The sequence below is a fragment of the Mauremys mutica genome, chromosome 26 (genome assembly GCF_020497125.1).
Source record: "Mauremys mutica isolate MM-2020 ecotype Southern chromosome 26, ASM2049712v1, whole genome shotgun sequence".
Lineage (NCBI taxonomy): Eukaryota > Metazoa > Chordata > Testudines > Geoemydidae > Mauremys > Mauremys mutica.
The window spans coordinates 5101980-5118243 of NC_059097.1; the positions used below are offsets into that span (position 1 = coordinate 5101980).

The window sequence follows — 16264 nt, forward strand, 5'->3', positions numbered from 1 at the left end:
TTTTTGAGTAAGGGTCTTAAAGGTTGCTTTCAGCGTCACAGAGGAAATAGGCCAGGATGTCTGGTCTAGAAATTTCTAGGTATCTTCATTACAGCTTATTGCAAATTCTATTAATCTATGCAGCCTACACACTTTTATCAAAAAGACATTTTATACAGACCAACAGATTAATCCTCAGGGCTACACCAGCTCAGCCCCACGTCGCTCTGCTCCCCACAGCTCCTGATCCCCCACACCCGCTACACACTGCACATCAACACCGTGGTTAGGACCAGTCTCATCCAGCCGGGAGGGATCTTCGACAAGGTGAGAGGTGACTTGCCTGCCACTCCTGTCCCCTTGGCTAGAGCAGGGTGGGGGCTGGGAGCCAGGACTGCTGGGTTCTCTCCCCAGCTCTGGGAGGGGAGTGGGGGCTGGTGGGTCAGAGCAGGGGGGGCTGGGAGCCAGGACCCCTGGGTTCTCTCCCCAGCTCTGGGAGGGTAGTGGGGCCTGGTGGTTAGAGCAGGGCGGGCTGGGAGCCAGGACTCCTGGGTTCTCTCCCCGGCTCTGGGAGGGGAGTGGGGGTAGTGGGTAGCAGAGCCATAACTAGCTATTTTTGTGCCAGAGGCAAGAATATAAAATTGCACCCTCCCCCCTCCATATAATTTCATAGCAGTTACTTTGTGAAAAAAACAGAAAAATATGTAATTAACAAGAAGAATAATGATAATAAAACGTTTATTTATTTTAATCATAAGATCCGTGTACAAAATCAACTAATACATATAAGGTGTGCATCATAGTGCATCATGAAGTATGGGGGTAGGGGCTCGCAGCCCGGTGCAGGAGTCGGGGCTCAGAGCTGCACACTAGGGTCAGGGTCGGGGGTTGCAGTCCGGCGCAGGGGTCGGGGTCGGGGATTGCAGTCCGGAGCAGGGGTCGGGGTTGGGATTGCAGTCTGGCGCAGGGGTTGGGGATTGCAATCCGGCGCAGGGGTCGGGATCGGGGGTTGCAGTCCGGCGCAGGGGTTGGGGATTGCAGTCTGGCGCAGGGGTCGGGGTTGGGATTGCAGTCTGGCGCAGGGGTCAGGGATTGCAGTCCGGCGCAGGGGTCGGGATCGGGGGTTGCAGTCCGGCGCAGGGGTCGGGGTTGGGATTGCAGTCCAGCACAAGATGTCAGACCTGCACTGCCGCCAATAGAACAATGCTGATTTACACCTGCTGGGGATCTGGCCCCATTGACTCCAATGGAGAGACGCCCATTGACCCCAGCTGGGGTCTGGCCCCATTGACTCCAATGGAGAGACGCCCATTGACACCAGTTGTGGTCTGGCCCCATTGACTGCAGTGGAGCGACGCCCATTGACACCAGCCGGGGTCTGGCCCCATTGACTCCAATGAAGAGAGGCCCATTGACACCAGCTGGGATCTGGCCCCATTGACTCCAGTGGAGAGACGCCCATTGACACCAGCTGAGGTCTGGCCCCATTGACTGCAATGGAGAGACCCCCATTGACACCAACTGGGGATCTGGCCCCATTGACTCCAATGGAGAGACGCCCATTGACACCAACTAGGGTCTGGCCCCATTGACTCCAACGGAGAGACGCCCATTGACACCAACTGGGGTCTGGCCCCATTGACTTCAATGGGGAGACGCCCATTGACACCAGTTGGGGATCTGTCCTTTCAAGATTTCTAGATTCTTGCCTCTCTTCCAGGCCTCCTCGACGGGTCGGGCCGGGATGCTGAGGCTGCTGGCCAAGGGCATGGAGAATGTCAGCTACGAGGCGCTCTGTCTGCCGGACGACCTGGAAGCTCGTGGGGTCACCTTGCTCCCCAATTACTACTACCGGGATGATGGCATGAGGATCTGGACAGCGGTGGAGAGGTGAATCCAGGGGGCGGGGGCTAGTGATGCCTCAGAGGCTGGGGGTGGAGGAACCACAGTGGAGCTGGGCAGAGCAGTGAAGCTCTAGGAGAAAACAGAGGTAGTGCTCTGTCAAGCCCCACCCACAGACCAAGCCCAGGGCTGGTGCAACCATGTAGGTGACCTAGGCGGTCACTTAGGGCACTGGGATTTGGGGGGCGCCATTTTCTTCGGCAGTGACCGCGGTGGCCGGATCTTTGGCCGCCCCAGTCGCCGCTGGCATTTAGGCAGGGAGGGCCGCCTGCAGCAAGTAAGGAGGGGGGGGGGGCAGCACGCAGGGGAACTCCCCGCCCCAGCTCACCCCTGCCCCACCTCCTCCCCGAGCATGCCGTGGCCGCTTCACTTCTCCCGCCTCCCAGGCTTGCGGTGCCAATCAGCTTAGGCGCTGCAAGCCTGGGAGGCAGGAGAAGTGAAGCGGCCACGGCGTGTTCGGGGTGCTCGTGCTCATGCGTGGAGCAGGGGTGAGCTGGGGTGGGGGGTGCCTCAGGGGGGAGGGTGGGGAGCTGCTGCGGGCGGGGGGGCACCTCAGGGCGGAGGGTGCAGGGGGCACAAGGTGGAAGTTTTGCCTAGGGCACGAAACGTCCTTGCACCGGCCCTGACCAAACCCCCTCCACACATTCCCCTTCAATGAGGTGCTGCTCCTAGTAGAACATCACAATGGGGGTCATCTCTTTCCTCTGTAATGTGCTTTCATCAGCACTGATGTAGTCATTGGGAGCTGGAAATTGTTGGCCTTATGTGTCAGAGTTAATGGCACATATGGGGAGCAACTCACCACCCTCCTCTCAAAGCAATGGGCTCAGGCTCTCTGCAAACTCAGGCAGTGTCGCTGCATCAGGTCACATTCAGGTCACAATCTGAAGGTTTTCTTCACGTCCATGAGGTCTGAAGATTCGGGCTCGATCCACAGCTGATGTGAATCTGTGAGACTTCAATACACCTGTGTTTATTTACACTCACTGAGGCTCTGGTCCTATCATTTTTATTTATAGATTCTAAGGCCACAAGGGACCATTGTGATTATGTACTCTGATCTGCTGTCTCACATAGGCCAGAAAACCTCCCTAAAATAATTCCTAGGGCTGATCTTTCAGGAAAAAAACAGCCATCTTGATTTTAAAATTGCCAGTGAGGAATAATCCTCCATGACCCTTGGTAAATTGTTCCAATGGTTAATTACTCTCGCCTTTAAAAAAAGGCACCTTATTTCCTGCCTGAGTTTATCTAGCTTCACCTTCCAGCCATTGAGCCCATTTTTATATATTTGTTCCCCATGTAGATACTTATGGGCTGCTATCAAATGATTATAGTTTGCTACAGTCAGGATTAGAACTCCACTGTGCCAGGTGCTGCACAGACCCAGACAAAGATCAGAGCCCGCATTGTGCCAGGCGCTGCACAGACTCTGACCGAGATCGGTACTGTCAGGGTGCTAGGTGCTGCAGAGAGAGACACCCATGGACAGAAGGTTCCTGCCTCAACCAGCTCGCAATCTAAATAGACAAAGGGTGGGTGAGAGAACCAATGGAAATCCCTTGACACAAGCTGGGAAACTGATCTCACTGAATCCAATGGAGTGACAACCAGTTACACCAGCTGGGGATCTGACCTACTCCTCTCTCTTTCCTCGTCCCTAGTGCAGGGGAAGATTATGGGGCAGGACAGGGGTTCAGGCCTTTTCCTCAAGCTGCTGAGACATGGACACGTTCCCGTGGGCAGCTGGGAAAATGCAAACAGCCTGGGCGTGATGGAGGCTTTCCGAAGCTAGTTGATCCGCTGACGCTGAATGTGGCTTTGGAAAGAGGTTTTTGCCAACAGAATTGGGGGTTGTCTCAGGGACGCAGGGGAGGGAGCACAGAAAATGCTGCCTGGGTGAAATTCGCCTCGGCCGAAAGCTTCTAAAAGAGTCAGATGCTTTCTGGGACGTCGCCCTTCCGGCTGGGCAGGAGTGTGGGACCATCCGGCAGGGATCAATATTAACCGTTGACCCTCACGCCGATCCTCGTCAGATCTCAAAGGGGTTTGCAAAGGTAGGCCAATAGGGTGAGTCCCCTTTGAGGGAAACTGAGGCAGGCCAGATTCACAAGGGGAGAGTTAGGCATCAAAGAAGCTACAGGCCACTAGGCAGAGGTTTGGGTGCCTAATTGAAGGCTAGAGGGCGGTGCCTGACTCAGAGCCACAAATCGTCCCCTGGAATGAGGCCCTGAACACAGGCCAGTGCTTTCCTCACAGGGAACCTCTCCTGCCCCCCAGTTATTGCACAGGGGTTGGGGCCCTGTGTTCACATTAACAGGCTGCAGAGTGGGGCTTCAGATCTGGGTCTGCCACACTGCAGATTACTGCACTAACTACTGGGCCATCAGGGACACGGGCCTTTCAGAGCTGGCTGCTGTTTGTAATGTGAGGCCTGATCCCGTGGGTCTTATGCCCCTCAGATCCCAGCTGGTGTCAATGGGCGTCTCTCCATTAGTGTCAATGGGGCCAGACCCCAGCCGGTGTCAATGGGCGTCTCTCCACTGGAGTCAATGGGGCCAGACCTCAGCTGGTGTCAATGGGCGTCTCTCCATTAGTGTCAATGGGGCCAGACCCCAGCCGGTGTCAATGGGCGTCTCTCCATTGGAGTCAATGGGGCCAGATCCCAGCTGGTGTCAATGGGCATCTCTCCATTGGAGTCAATGGGGCCAGACCCCAGCTGGTGTCAATGGGCGTCTCTCCATTGGAGTCAATGGGGCCAGACCCCAGCTGGTGTCAATGGGCGTCTCTCCACTGGAGTCAATGGGGCCAGACCCCAGCTGGTGTCAATGGGCGTCTCTCCACTGGAGTCAATGGGGCCAGATCCCCAGCAGGTGTCAATGGACGTCTCTCCATTGGAGTCAATGGGGCCAGACCCCAGCTGGTGTCAATGGGCGTCTCTCCACTGGAGTCAATGGGGCCAGATCCCCAGCTGGTGTAAATCAGCATTGTTCTATTGGCGGCAGTGCAGGTCTGACATCCTGAGCAGGACTCCCGGAACTGTGAGACACCCTGTTACCCGTCAGCCTCAGCAAGGACTTGCTGAGTGAGATTTTGATGTCTGGGCTGGGCAGGGGGGTCAGTATAGGTGACCAGAGCAGGGTTAACTTCCAGGAGTCATTGAAATCACATCAGTGCTGTGAGCAGCCTCCTGCCACTGAAACAAAAATCTCTGTGTGTGGCAAACGGCTTACAGTGCGTGTTCCTAGTCAATGCGTGTTCCTAGTCCTGTGGTGCCATCTAGTGACTTTCCCATAACATTTCATTCTCAGTAATTTATTATCTCGTTGGGGTTTGATTCCTTTCACGCTGCCCCCTTGTGTAAATTGGGAGTAACTCCCTTGGAGTCACTTGGGCTGGTTCCCCTCTCGCTCACCCTGGTGTGACTCCGGAGTGACCCCACTGCATACCCGGCTCACTGGTTTCTCCTTTAACCCCCACAGCTTTGTCTCTGGCATCATTGGGCTGTACTACCAGAGTGACGCCACTGTCGAGAAGGACTCCGAGCTGCAGGCCTGGGTGGCAGAGATCTTCACCGAAGGGTTTTTGGGCAGGAAGTCGTCCGGTACCATCCTCCACTCCCTCGCTCACCCTCTCCAGCGTAGCCAGTGGGGGTCTGGTTAGAACTCACTTAGGGCTGGGTGAGGCTTAAAGGTACCAGGGTGTGGCCGCATTGCCCAGGGAAGGAACCGTGCAGGCCTCTCCTTGTGGCCTCGCTGCTCCAGGTAGAGGCCAAAGCAGTGTATAAGAACCCACGTGGGGAAAAACAATTTGATGACGGGCTCTTCGATCTAGCAGAGAAAGATCCAGCGGCTGGAAATTGAAACCAAACCAATTCCCACTGGAATGAAGGTGTAAATTTTTACCAGCGAGGGGAATCAGTCATTGGAATAACTCCCCGAGGGCTGCAGTGGGTTCTCCACCACTGGTAATTTTTAGCTCAAGAGTGGATGTTTTTCTGAAGCCTCGGCTCTAGCTGAACCAGGAATTAGCTCCGGGAAGTTACGCAGGTCAGAGTAGACTGTCACGGTGGCTTTAGCATCTAGGAAAAGTTCCATTTCAACATTCTCCAAAGGAAACATTTTGATTTTCATGATGACCTTTCAGTTCATGAAAAATTTCAGTTTTGGTTGGACCCAAAATTATTTTTTTCCCCTTGTCTGGCCCATGAACCAAAAACTCCATTATTTGCCCCATTCCTCTTAGCAGGGAATCATAGAATCACAGATTAGGGTTGGAAGGGACCTCAGGAGGTATCTAGTCCAACCCCCTGCTCAAAGCAGGATCATTCCCCAACTAAATCATCCCAGCCAGGGCTTTGCCAAACCTGACCTTAAAAACCTCTAAGGATGGAGATTCCACCACCTCCCTAGGAAACCCATTCCAGTGCTTCACCACCCTACTAGTGAAAAAGTTTTTCCTACTGTCCAACCTAAACCTCCCCCTCTGCAAATTGAGACCATTGCTCCTTGTTCTGTCATCTGCCACCATTGAGAACAGCCGAGCTCCGTCCTCTTTGGAACCCTCCTTCAGTTGAAGGCTGCTATCAAATCCCCCCTCGTTCTTCTCTTCTGCAGACTAAACAATCCCAGTTCCCTCAGCCTCTCCTCATAAGTCATGTGCTCCAGCCCCCTAATCATTTTCGTTGTCCTCCGCTGGACTGTCTCCAATTTATCCACATCCTTTCTCTAGTGGGGGGCCCAAAACTAGATGCAATACTCCAGGTGCGGCCTCACCAGTGCCGAATAGAAGGGAATAATCACGTCCCTCGATCTGCTGGCAATGCCCCTACTTATACAGCCCAATATGCCCTTAGCCTTCTTGGCAACAAGGGCACACTGCTGACTCATATCCAACTTCTCCTCCACGTTAATCCCCGAGTCCTTTTCTGCAGAACTGCTGCTTAACCAGTCGGTCCCCAGCCTGTAGCAGTGCTTGGGAAGGGGGCATTGAGGCAGCTGTGTGTGTGTGTGTGTGTGTGTGTGTGTGTGTGTGTGTGTGTGTGTGTGTGTGTGTGTGTGTGTGTGTGTGTGTGTGTGTGTTGTTCCCCAGGGCAGAGAGGACTCTTGGTGTTATCTCACTGCCTGTGTCATTTTGTCCACCCATCAGGTGTCCCCTCCACATTGCAGACCAGAGCTGAGCTTATCAAGTTCCTCACCATGATCATCTACTGCAGCTCGGCCCGGCATGCGGCTGTCAACAGCGGGCAGGTAGGAGAGAGTTGGGGGGAGCTGGGTTTGAATAGCCCTGAAATATGCTGCTTTGCCGGTTCCCACTCCTCTTTGGCACCCTGGGAAGCTCAGCTGATTTGGTGGGTGTATCTCTGCACTGGTCCAGAGGGCGTTTCCATGGCAAGGGAAATCAGTGTCACTCCATTGAGAGCAGCTGGGATCTGTCCCCATTGACTCCAATGGAGAGACGTCCATTGATACCAGCTGGGGTCTGGCCCAATTGACTCCAGTGGGGAGATGCCCATTGACACCAGCTGGGATCTGGCCCAATTGACTCCAGTGGAGAGACGCCCATTGACACCAGCTGGGATCTGGCCCCACTGACTCCAATGGAGAGACGCCCATTGACACCAGCCGGGATTTGGCCCCATTGACTCTAAACTGGAAGTAAAGTGCCCAGGTTTAGCAGGGTGGATAATTCACTAATGGACCATGAAAACCTTTACCCAGGATCATGCATCTGGTTCTAGCCCCTCCAGAGGTTGTTGGCCTCCATTCAGGGATCACTGGGCTAGGCAGGTCAGACTAGGGGCTCATAATTGTCCCTTCTGGCCTTAAAAACCCTGCCAGCCCAATGTGCTTGGGGTGAGCCATCTGGGGAACAGACCTACCCAGCGCCCGGCTGAGGGATTTCCCCCGGGTCACACAGGAAGTCCCTGTGCATTGAACCCAAGCCACCTCAGGGCTAGGTGGGTTCTCCCGCTCTGGGCCCATGAAGACATGGGTGCTGCACCGCTAGTGCTAGGTTTACACTGTTGCACATTTTTGAGCCGAGTGGCTAGTCAAGTTTCAGGCCCCTTGGTACGTTCCAGATAGATGCAGAAATCGATGGAATCTGGTATCCTTTTGATGCCGTCTGATTTATGTACCAGCAATGGATAAACGCCGCTGCTGCGAAGGCAGGAAGAACCCAGGCTTCTTTAGCAAACAGTCCCAAACCCCTCTCTCTCTCTCTAGCTTTTCCCAGGGACACACTGGGTATGTCCACACTGCACATGCAGCCCGGGGTGTGACTCAGGTTTGAGGCCAAGCCCTCCTGTCGTCCACACACAGACCAATCTGACTTGGGTCAGGACCCAGATCCTCGGACTTCGCTGGTGGGGTAGGTCAGAGCCCGAGTCCTGCTGCGAGTCAGATCCAAGCCCTGTCATGGGGCAGTGTGGACGCAGCTCAAGCCGCAGATCCGAGTCAGAAGGTCTGTGTAGTGCAGTATGGGCTGGAGACTGGGTAAGCCGGCTGGTGGAAACACACTAAATCCTGCAGCTCGGCAGGGGGGGGTTCAACTCGATGACCCTTGCGGTGCCTTGTAACCCTGTGGTTCTATGGCTGTGCTGGCCTGGCTGAGACCTGGGGCCAGCAATTCTCAGCCCAGTGCGGATGCTCAGGCGTGGGCTAGGGTACACCAAGTCCATACACCAGGGTCCCACTGCCCCAGGTTCATGCTGCACTGTAGGCGCTCAGGCCGTGTTTGGCTTGCTGGCTTTTGCCTCTGCCTCTCGCTCCGTTCTCCTCTGGTCACCATTTGCGTTCGCTGTCGCACAGTGGATTCCCCCACACACACACATGCAGCTAGTTTCTGAGCAGACTCTAACAGGCCTTGTTTTAGGGGTGGCCCCTTGACTGACTCTTAAAAACTTCCCACGGCAGTTTGACAGGCTTTCGCCCGGCTCCTAGCAATGCCATTCCTCTGAGCACGGCTCAGCCACTCAACTGCCCTGGTGCTTCGGTGGCACCCCATGTTCTGGGTGTCTCCAGCCTCGGAGTGCCAGAAGCTGGGAGTGGATAGCAGCGTGTGGCTCACTCAATGATTCCCTGTTCTGTTCATTCCCCCTGAAGCACCTGGCATTGGCCAGTGTCGGCAGGCAGGATACTGGGCTAGACGCACCATTGGTCTGCCCCGGTGTGGCTGTTCTTATGGGGAAGTTGAGGTTGGTTGGATTATGTTAAATCTGTTGCTGCTAAATTGTATCGTCAATTGCTTGACCACACGTTGGTTCATTATGAAATACACTCAAGAGACCAAATAGCCAGTGTCAGTCAGGTTTGTGAATATGGCACAGGAAAAAGGCTCTGCACACGACCAGCCTCCAAGGAGCCAGCCCGTGCAGTGATGTTACGTTCACCTCATGCTCCCCAATTTACACATTTCCGCTGCTATCATTGCTATGATTCTACAAGTGACACATGTCTTTGCACATCACAAAAACCCAGCCCATCGGTTCATTCCAGTTCTCTAACGTCTTGCTCTGTTCGTAGCTTTGTTCTGGAGGCTAATATCCCCGGCACTGAGCTGCGAAGGTAATTCCCTGGCTTGTCGTAAGACAGAGAACAAATGTATCTTGATTTTTGACAAGTTTCCTATCTGTGACAAACGTTTACTTCACGAGCTGCAAGGTGTTGTGGGACACAGCATCAGTGACCAGGATGATGGTATTAGGCCAGTTTGAGTTAGATCACTATTAAAATAGTTGTGCTTAATGTTATTGGTGCTTAATAGACACTAATACATGGGGTAGATAATATACACTATGAATATGAAGCTATAGGACCACCTAAATGCTGTGCCTTTAAGGTCTAATGAGGATCCACATCCTGGCTTTGTAGCCACTAGGACTCCTGGGTTCTCTGGGGTAGCTTCCCTCCCGCAAGGGGAGGCGCTGACCCACCTGGGTGTGTCTGTACCACAGTACGATTTCGCCGCCTGGATGCCCAACACACCATCGACCTTGAGAGCTCCCCCGCCCACCTCCAAGGGCACCGCGACCTTGCGCAGCGTCCTGGACACCCTGCCCGCGGTGAACGCCACCTGCGCCCTCCTCTCCCTCCTCGCCGTTGTGAGCTACGAGCCAGGAGACCTGGTGAGTGAGGCGGCCCCATGGATGCTGGCTGAGAGCTCTGGGCATGGCTCGGGGAGACAGAGGGACAGATGTGCGCAAGCGGGGGGACAGAAATGGCTGGGGAATGCTGGGAGAAAGAGGGTATTTATGGAAATGAGGCCATGCATATTCATCAGCCCTGCAAATTAGGGTGGTTGCGAGGGACCCATCCTAGTGGATCTGGGTCCCACGGAGAATTTCTGCCATTTTGAAATTGCTTCCTTTCGTGCTTCAGAGCTGGGCGCTCAGCCAGCAGCGGCCACTCTCTGGCCGCCCAGCTCTGAAGGCAGAGTGGAGAGTTAGGGAAGCGCCGAAGGAAGGGTGGCATGCTATGGCATTGCCACCCTCCCTTCTCTTGAATCCATTCATTGTGCGCCATCTTCAGTTAATATCGGTCTAGCTTTTTCATCAAAAAAGGCCAGGTGGTACCAAGTCAAATGCCTTACAGAAGTCTGTGTCTATTACATTAGTACTATCACCATTCTCAGCCACGCTTGTAATCTCACCCAAAAAAGATAGATCAAGTTAGTGTGACAGGATCTATTGTCCATAAACCCATGCTGAGTGGCATTCATTATAGTACTCTCCTTTCATTCTTTATTAAGTCCCTTATCAGCTGTTCCATTATATTGCTCAGGATCGACATCAGGCTGACCAGCCTGGGAAATCGCATTTACTCTTTTTAAATATTGGCACAATGTTAGCATCCTTCAACTCCTCTGGAACTTCCCCAGTGCTCCAAGACCTACTGAAAATCAGCATTAGCAGCCCAGTGAGCACCTCAGCCAACTCTTCTAAAACTCTTGGTTGCAAGTTATCTGGATCTGCTGATTTAAAAAATGTCTGTCTTTAGTAGCTAAGGTTTAAATTCCTCCTGAGAGACTAGTGGAAAGGAAAGAGTGTTCTCATCCTTGGATGATACGACTGCAACATCTGGTTTTTTCCCCCAGTTACAGAACAGAAATATTTATTGAACACTTTTGTGTTACAGCATGTTAAATGTTAACTATAATATATCTACGCTATAATATTTCAAAGTTTTGTTTCTCTAATGGTATAACACTGTAATTTAGTATTAAATAGACTCTTTACAAATATATTAAAATATTTTGAACACATCAAAACACTACAGGATAATATAGACTATTAAATATAATAGAATATTAAAAGAATATAAAAGTTTAAATGAAGTGAGAAAGTCAAAACAAAACATTTTCACCGGATCAAAGTGCAACGAGAAAATCTAAACGATTTCCACTTTTTCCCATTGGAATTGACGCGTTCCTGTGAAACATTTACATTTTGACAAAACTCCATGTTCGGATGGAAAACAATTCCTTGGAAATTTCCCTAGTGACTTCCCTCCCCAGGGTAAAACCCAAATCAGGTGAGGACAATCTCACCAGACTGCATTAGGGCTCTGCCTGTTTCTCTGAGCACCTCCCGCAGCTCCGTCCTCTCCGCTCCCTCCCCCCGTCACGCGCCCTTAAGGCAGGAGGGGGCAGAAAGGAGCGAGCGGTGGGTGGGAGACACTTGGGGAGGCTCAGAGAAGAGTGAGCACCAAGCAGGCAGGGGGAGCCTCGGGGGAGGAGGTGGAGAGAAGCGGGCGTCAGGCGCCTGGGGATGGATCACTTGATAATTGCCCTGTTCTCTTCATTCCCGCTACAGCACCTGGCATTGGCCACTGTCGGCAGACAGGACACTGGGCTAGATGGACCATTGGTCTGACCCAGTGTGGCCGTTCCTATGTTCTGCTGGAAGCAGATATTGGAGTTGTTCTCGTGGGTGGCTCGTGAGAGATTCCCTGGTACCCAAAGGGCAGGAGAAAGCACCACTTCTGCCTGAATGTCCATTACCCAGCAGCATCAGAAGGGATCCAAGAAGAAGGACATTCGGGCCAGCTCGGAATGGACCCTGGTTCTTCCCCTTTGCCGAGCGGGATCTGTGAGTTCAGGGCCTCCCTAGTCACTTCTCTCTTCGCTCCTTTCCAGAGACCCCTGGGCTGCTACCCTGAGGAGCACTTCACTGAGGCAGAGCCCAAGCGGCTTATTGCCGCCTTCCAGGCACGTCTGGCGGAGATCTCCAAGGAAATCCAGCAGAGGAACAAGTCGCTGCCCATTCGTTACCCTTACCTGGACCCTGCGGAGGTTCAGAACAGCGTGTCCATATAACCCCGCAGGGCATCTCCTCCCGGCGCTCAGAGCACTTTCCACCTGACCTGAGAGTGTCTCGACGGAGCCAGCGGGAGGTTTCAGAGAGATTTGGCTGGCAGTGCTCAAAATGTGACCCCCGCCCTAGGGGCACCAATACCAGAAGGCAAATAAATAGAACCTCACATACGTTATGATTAATCTAATAATTTTTCAGCCATTCTTGTGATTTTGGAGCGCCTGGCTCATGGGACTTGAACACTAAAGACTTGCATTTAAAGTGTGCTCACTGGGCAGCTGAATTAGATGACAGAACAAGAAGCAATGGTCTCAAGTTGCAGCAGGGGAGGTCTAGGTTGGATATTAGGAAACACTATTTCCCTAGGAGGGTGGTGAAGCACTGGAATGGGTTCCCTAGGGAGGTGGTGGTAGAATCTCCATCCTTGGAGGTTTTTAAGGCCAGGCTTGACAAAGTGGTGTTGGTCCTGCTTTGAGCAGGGGGTTGGACTAGATGACCTCCTGAGGTCTCTTCCAACCCTAATCTTCTATGATTCTACGATTAGCACCCACTGCTGTGAATCTGGGAAGTAGCCCATTCTCAGGGTAAGGGACTCAGGCTCTCGCAGATTCAGGCAGCATTGCTGTGTCAGTTACACTCGGGGCAGCACTCCCCTCTCAGAGCAATCAGATCAGGCTCTCTGCTGACTCAGGCAGGCATCTCTGCATCCATTACACTTGAGGCAGTTCCCCTTCTCAGAACAATTAGCAGAGGCTTCCTGCAGACTCAAGCAGATGTTGCTGCATCGGTTACACTAGGAGTAGTCCCCCCCCCCCCTTCAGATTGATTGGTTCAGGCTCTCTGCACTCTCAAGCAGACATCACTGTGTAAATTAAATTCAAGGCAGTTTCCCCTTCTCCGAGCTATCGTCTCAGGCTGGCTGAAGACTCAGGTAAGCACCTCTGCATCGCTTACACTGCTTGGGAAGTTTATCCCCAACTATATCAATTTAATTCTTATGATTATCAAGCCGATCTTATGATTTTTTTGCAGAGAAGGGCTTATTACTCTTGAACACTGGTTGCTGGCACACTTGGAAACCTTCAAACCATATCGTGTCCCAACACCAACGCTCCCTCCTTTTGAGGTCCCTTCCAGTCCTAGGAGACTGGTATATCTCCAGTTATTACCTAGGGAGAGAACCCAGGAGTCCTGGCTCCGAGCCCCACATGATGTACCCCACTAGACAGAATCAGCCATTCAGAGTGGAACCAGTCTGTGGTTTATTGCCCCCGGACAGGATCGCTGGGACAGCGTTGCCAGCGGCCACGTGGGGCCCGTCCCTGGGGCTTGCCGGTCGGGCTCAGATGGACGTGCTGTTCTCGATTTGGTGGGGATCCAGGTAGCGGTAGGGGATGGGCAGGGATTTGTTCCTCTCTTGGATCTCCTGGGAGAGCTGGGCCAGGCGCCCCTGGAAGGCCACGATCAGCCGCTTGGGCTCCTCCTCCGTGAAGTGCTCATCTGGGTATGTGCCCAGGGATCTCTGCAAGGGAACGGGAGAGTGGTAAGGGACAGCACAGAAGGGCTCCCTCGCCCAGCGCTGAGATGCAGCCACCTCTGGGGCGAGGCGGCCGGTTACCCAGGGACCCCTCGCCCGGCGCTGAGATGTGGCCACCTCTGGGGCGGGGCGGCTGGTTACACAAGGATCTCTCATGTGCCCTAGAGCGCAGGGCAGATGTTTAACAGCTGTGTAGCAACACTGGGAAGAGTTCAGGCCAGGGAGGGAAGGAGAATCCTGCGGCCGGTTGAAACAACACAGTGGAATTTATGGGTGTTTGAACGGAATCCCCCAAAGTGCAGCTGGGCCGGGACACCTGGGTTCATGCCCCAGCTCGTGGAAAATGTCAGCGGGTCCTTTATTGTTACCACAAGGGGGGGGGGGAGAACTCAGCTGAAAGGCTCATTAAAGAGACACCCCCAGCCACAACCCAGTGCCCCCTAGCGCCACCCTGGGGCCAGCCCCGCCTGCCAGGGGAGAGCGTCACCTGCCGAGCCCCCCGCCCTGCCCCACAGCGCCCCCCACTGCCGGCCCCGCCTGCCAGGGGATAACGCCCCCTCCTGCCCCTGCTCTGCTCCCTGCCCCACAGCGCCCCCTAGCTCCCGTGTCCTCATCGAGTCCCCCGGCTCGCAGCAGAGGACCCAGAGGGTGAAGAGGATGGTGCTGGTGCTGTTGACCTCCGGGATGGTGTCCAGGTAGCTCTCCAGGGAGGAGGTGCCCTTGGCCTGGGGCGGGGGGTTCCTCATGGAGGCCGGGAAGTTGGGCATCCAAGCGCCGAGCTCGTACTGCGGCCCAGAGAGAACCCCCCAGTCAGAGCAGCCGGGGACCCCCCAGCCCAGCCAGGGATCCCCTCCTCACCCCACCCAGGGGGCACCAGTACAGGGAAGGTCTGGCTCAGCCAAAGGTTCTGGGCACCCGGGGCTTGGTCGGAATCTCTCCCACGGCCAACGGGTGGGAGAATCAAGGGTGAAGGGGCATTGGGGTACTGAGTGCGGCAGTGGGGGAGGGTCCTGGGGGGCTGTGGCAGGGTCCTGAGGTGTCCAGGATCTCACTGGGGTTGGGTGCTGGGTGGGGGATTGGCCGCTAGAGCAGGGTCCTGGGGATTGAGGTGTCATTGGGGTGGGATGCAGGGTGGGAGTGTTGGTGGCGGGATCCCAGGTCCCCATGCTGGCTGCCAGGATGTCGGTGGCTGGACCCCAGGGCCCCGTGTGGGGGGTGCAGGGTGGGGGTGTCGGTGGCTGCACCCCAGGGCCCTGTGGGGGGTAGGGAATGAGCCCCCCCCACACAAGTGCCCAGGATGGCCTCTCCCTACCTGCCCGTTGTTGAGGGCGGCGTGCTGGGCCGAGCAGCAGTAGATCCACATGGTCAGGTACTTGATGAGCTCAGGGATGCTCTGCAGGGACGAGGGGAAGCCTGCAGGATGGAGGACAGGTGTCACTGACCTGGCCTGGCCCTGCTCTGTGGCCTTGGGCTGGGACCCCTAGAGCCCAGTTCGATGCCTCCCTCTGCCGGAGCCTCCCCCGGTGAGTCGCTCCCCTGCTCCGGGACTCAGCTCAGCCAAGCGCCATCTCCCTGCCCTGCCTGTTCCCACGGTGGGGCCGTTCCCAGTCACCCCACAGCCCCGTCCCACCACCGTGATCCAGGCCACCCTGTCCCTATGGGGTTGGACACCTTGCTCCCCATCCAGGGGTCAGGACCCCTGCCTGCAGGGCCACTTGATATGAGCTGGGGTCTGTCCCCATTGACTCCAATGGAGAGACGCCCATTGACATCAGCTGGGATCCGGCCCCATTGACTCCAGCGGAGAGACGCCCATTGACACCAGCTGGGATCCGGCCCCATTGACTCCAGTGGAGAGACGCCCATTGACACCAGCTGGAGTCTGGCCCCATTGATGCCAATGGAGAGACGCCCATTGACCCCAGCTGGGATCTGGCCCCATTGACTCCAATGGAGAGACACCCATTGACACCAGCTGGGATCTGGCCCCATTGACTCCAATGGAGAGATGGCCATTGACATCAGCTGGGATCCAGCCCCATTGACTCCAATGGAGAGACGCCCATTGACACCAGCTGGAGTCTGGCCCCATTGACTCCAATGGAGAGACACCCATTGACACCAGCTGGGATCTGGCCCCATTGATGCCAATGGAGAGACGCCCATTGACACCAGCTGGGGTCTGGCTGACAGACACGCAGTCTGGAGATGTCCCCCAGCCACCCCTGCATAGAGCCCAGTGACCAGCGGCTGCAGAGCTCTGGGTTCACATGGCCCTTACCAGATGCCTCGTTCCCCAGGAAGCCTTCATGGAAGATCTCATCTGCCCAGGCCTGCAGTTCGCAGTCGGCCAGGACGTGGGCGTCGCTGCGGTAATAGTGTCTGACGATGCCAGAGACGAAGCTGGAAAGAACAGAGATGTGTCATCTTGGTGGGTCAGTGCAGGCCACATCGCTCCCCAGTGCACCAGCATCACAGCCAGCGTCTGCAAACAGCCCAATGGTACCATGCACCCTGGCCGTTACCTAGTG

The 16264-nt window shown here is 54.8% G+C and overlaps 2 protein-coding genes across 3 annotated transcripts in view; one reads left to right on the forward strand and one right to left on the reverse strand.

Moving 5' to 3' along the window:
* The window catches only part of LOC123356743 (hydroperoxide isomerase ALOXE3-like), a 37409-nt gene extending 24973 nt beyond the window's left edge, over nt 1-12436 (forward strand). Inside the window, exons 9-15 of one of the 2 annotated variants that reach the window (XM_045000126.1) lie at nt 220-306; nt 1700-1869; nt 5364-5485; nt 7030-7130; nt 8109-8253; nt 9839-10009; nt 12019-12186. In XM_045000126.1, coding sequence (XP_044856061.1) covers nt 220-306; nt 1700-1869; nt 5364-5485; nt 7030-7130; nt 8109-8253; nt 9839-10009; nt 12019-12041 — 819 coding nt within the window. In that variant the 3' untranslated portion in view covers nt 12042-12186. Of the gene's footprint in view, nt 1-219; nt 307-1699; nt 1870-5363; nt 5486-7029; nt 7131-8108; nt 8254-9838; nt 10010-12018 lie in introns of both variants that reach the window. The other variant, XM_045000125.1, reaches the window with a different exon arrangement.
* Nucleotides 12437-13537: 1101 nt separating this feature from the next.
* Nucleotides 13538-16264, reverse strand: part of LOC123356614 (hydroperoxide isomerase ALOXE3-like) — a 44353-nt gene continuing 41626 nt past the window's right edge. Inside the window, exons 8-11 of the mRNA XM_044999974.1 lie at nt 16015-16136; nt 15046-15146; nt 14411-14518; nt 13538-13718 (exon numbers count right to left, since the gene is read on the reverse strand). Coding sequence (XP_044855909.1) covers nt 13539-13718; nt 14411-14518; nt 15046-15146; nt 16015-16136 — 511 coding nt within the window. The 3' untranslated portion in view covers nt 13538. The remainder of the gene's footprint in view (nt 13719-14410; nt 14519-15045; nt 15147-16014; nt 16137-16264) is intronic.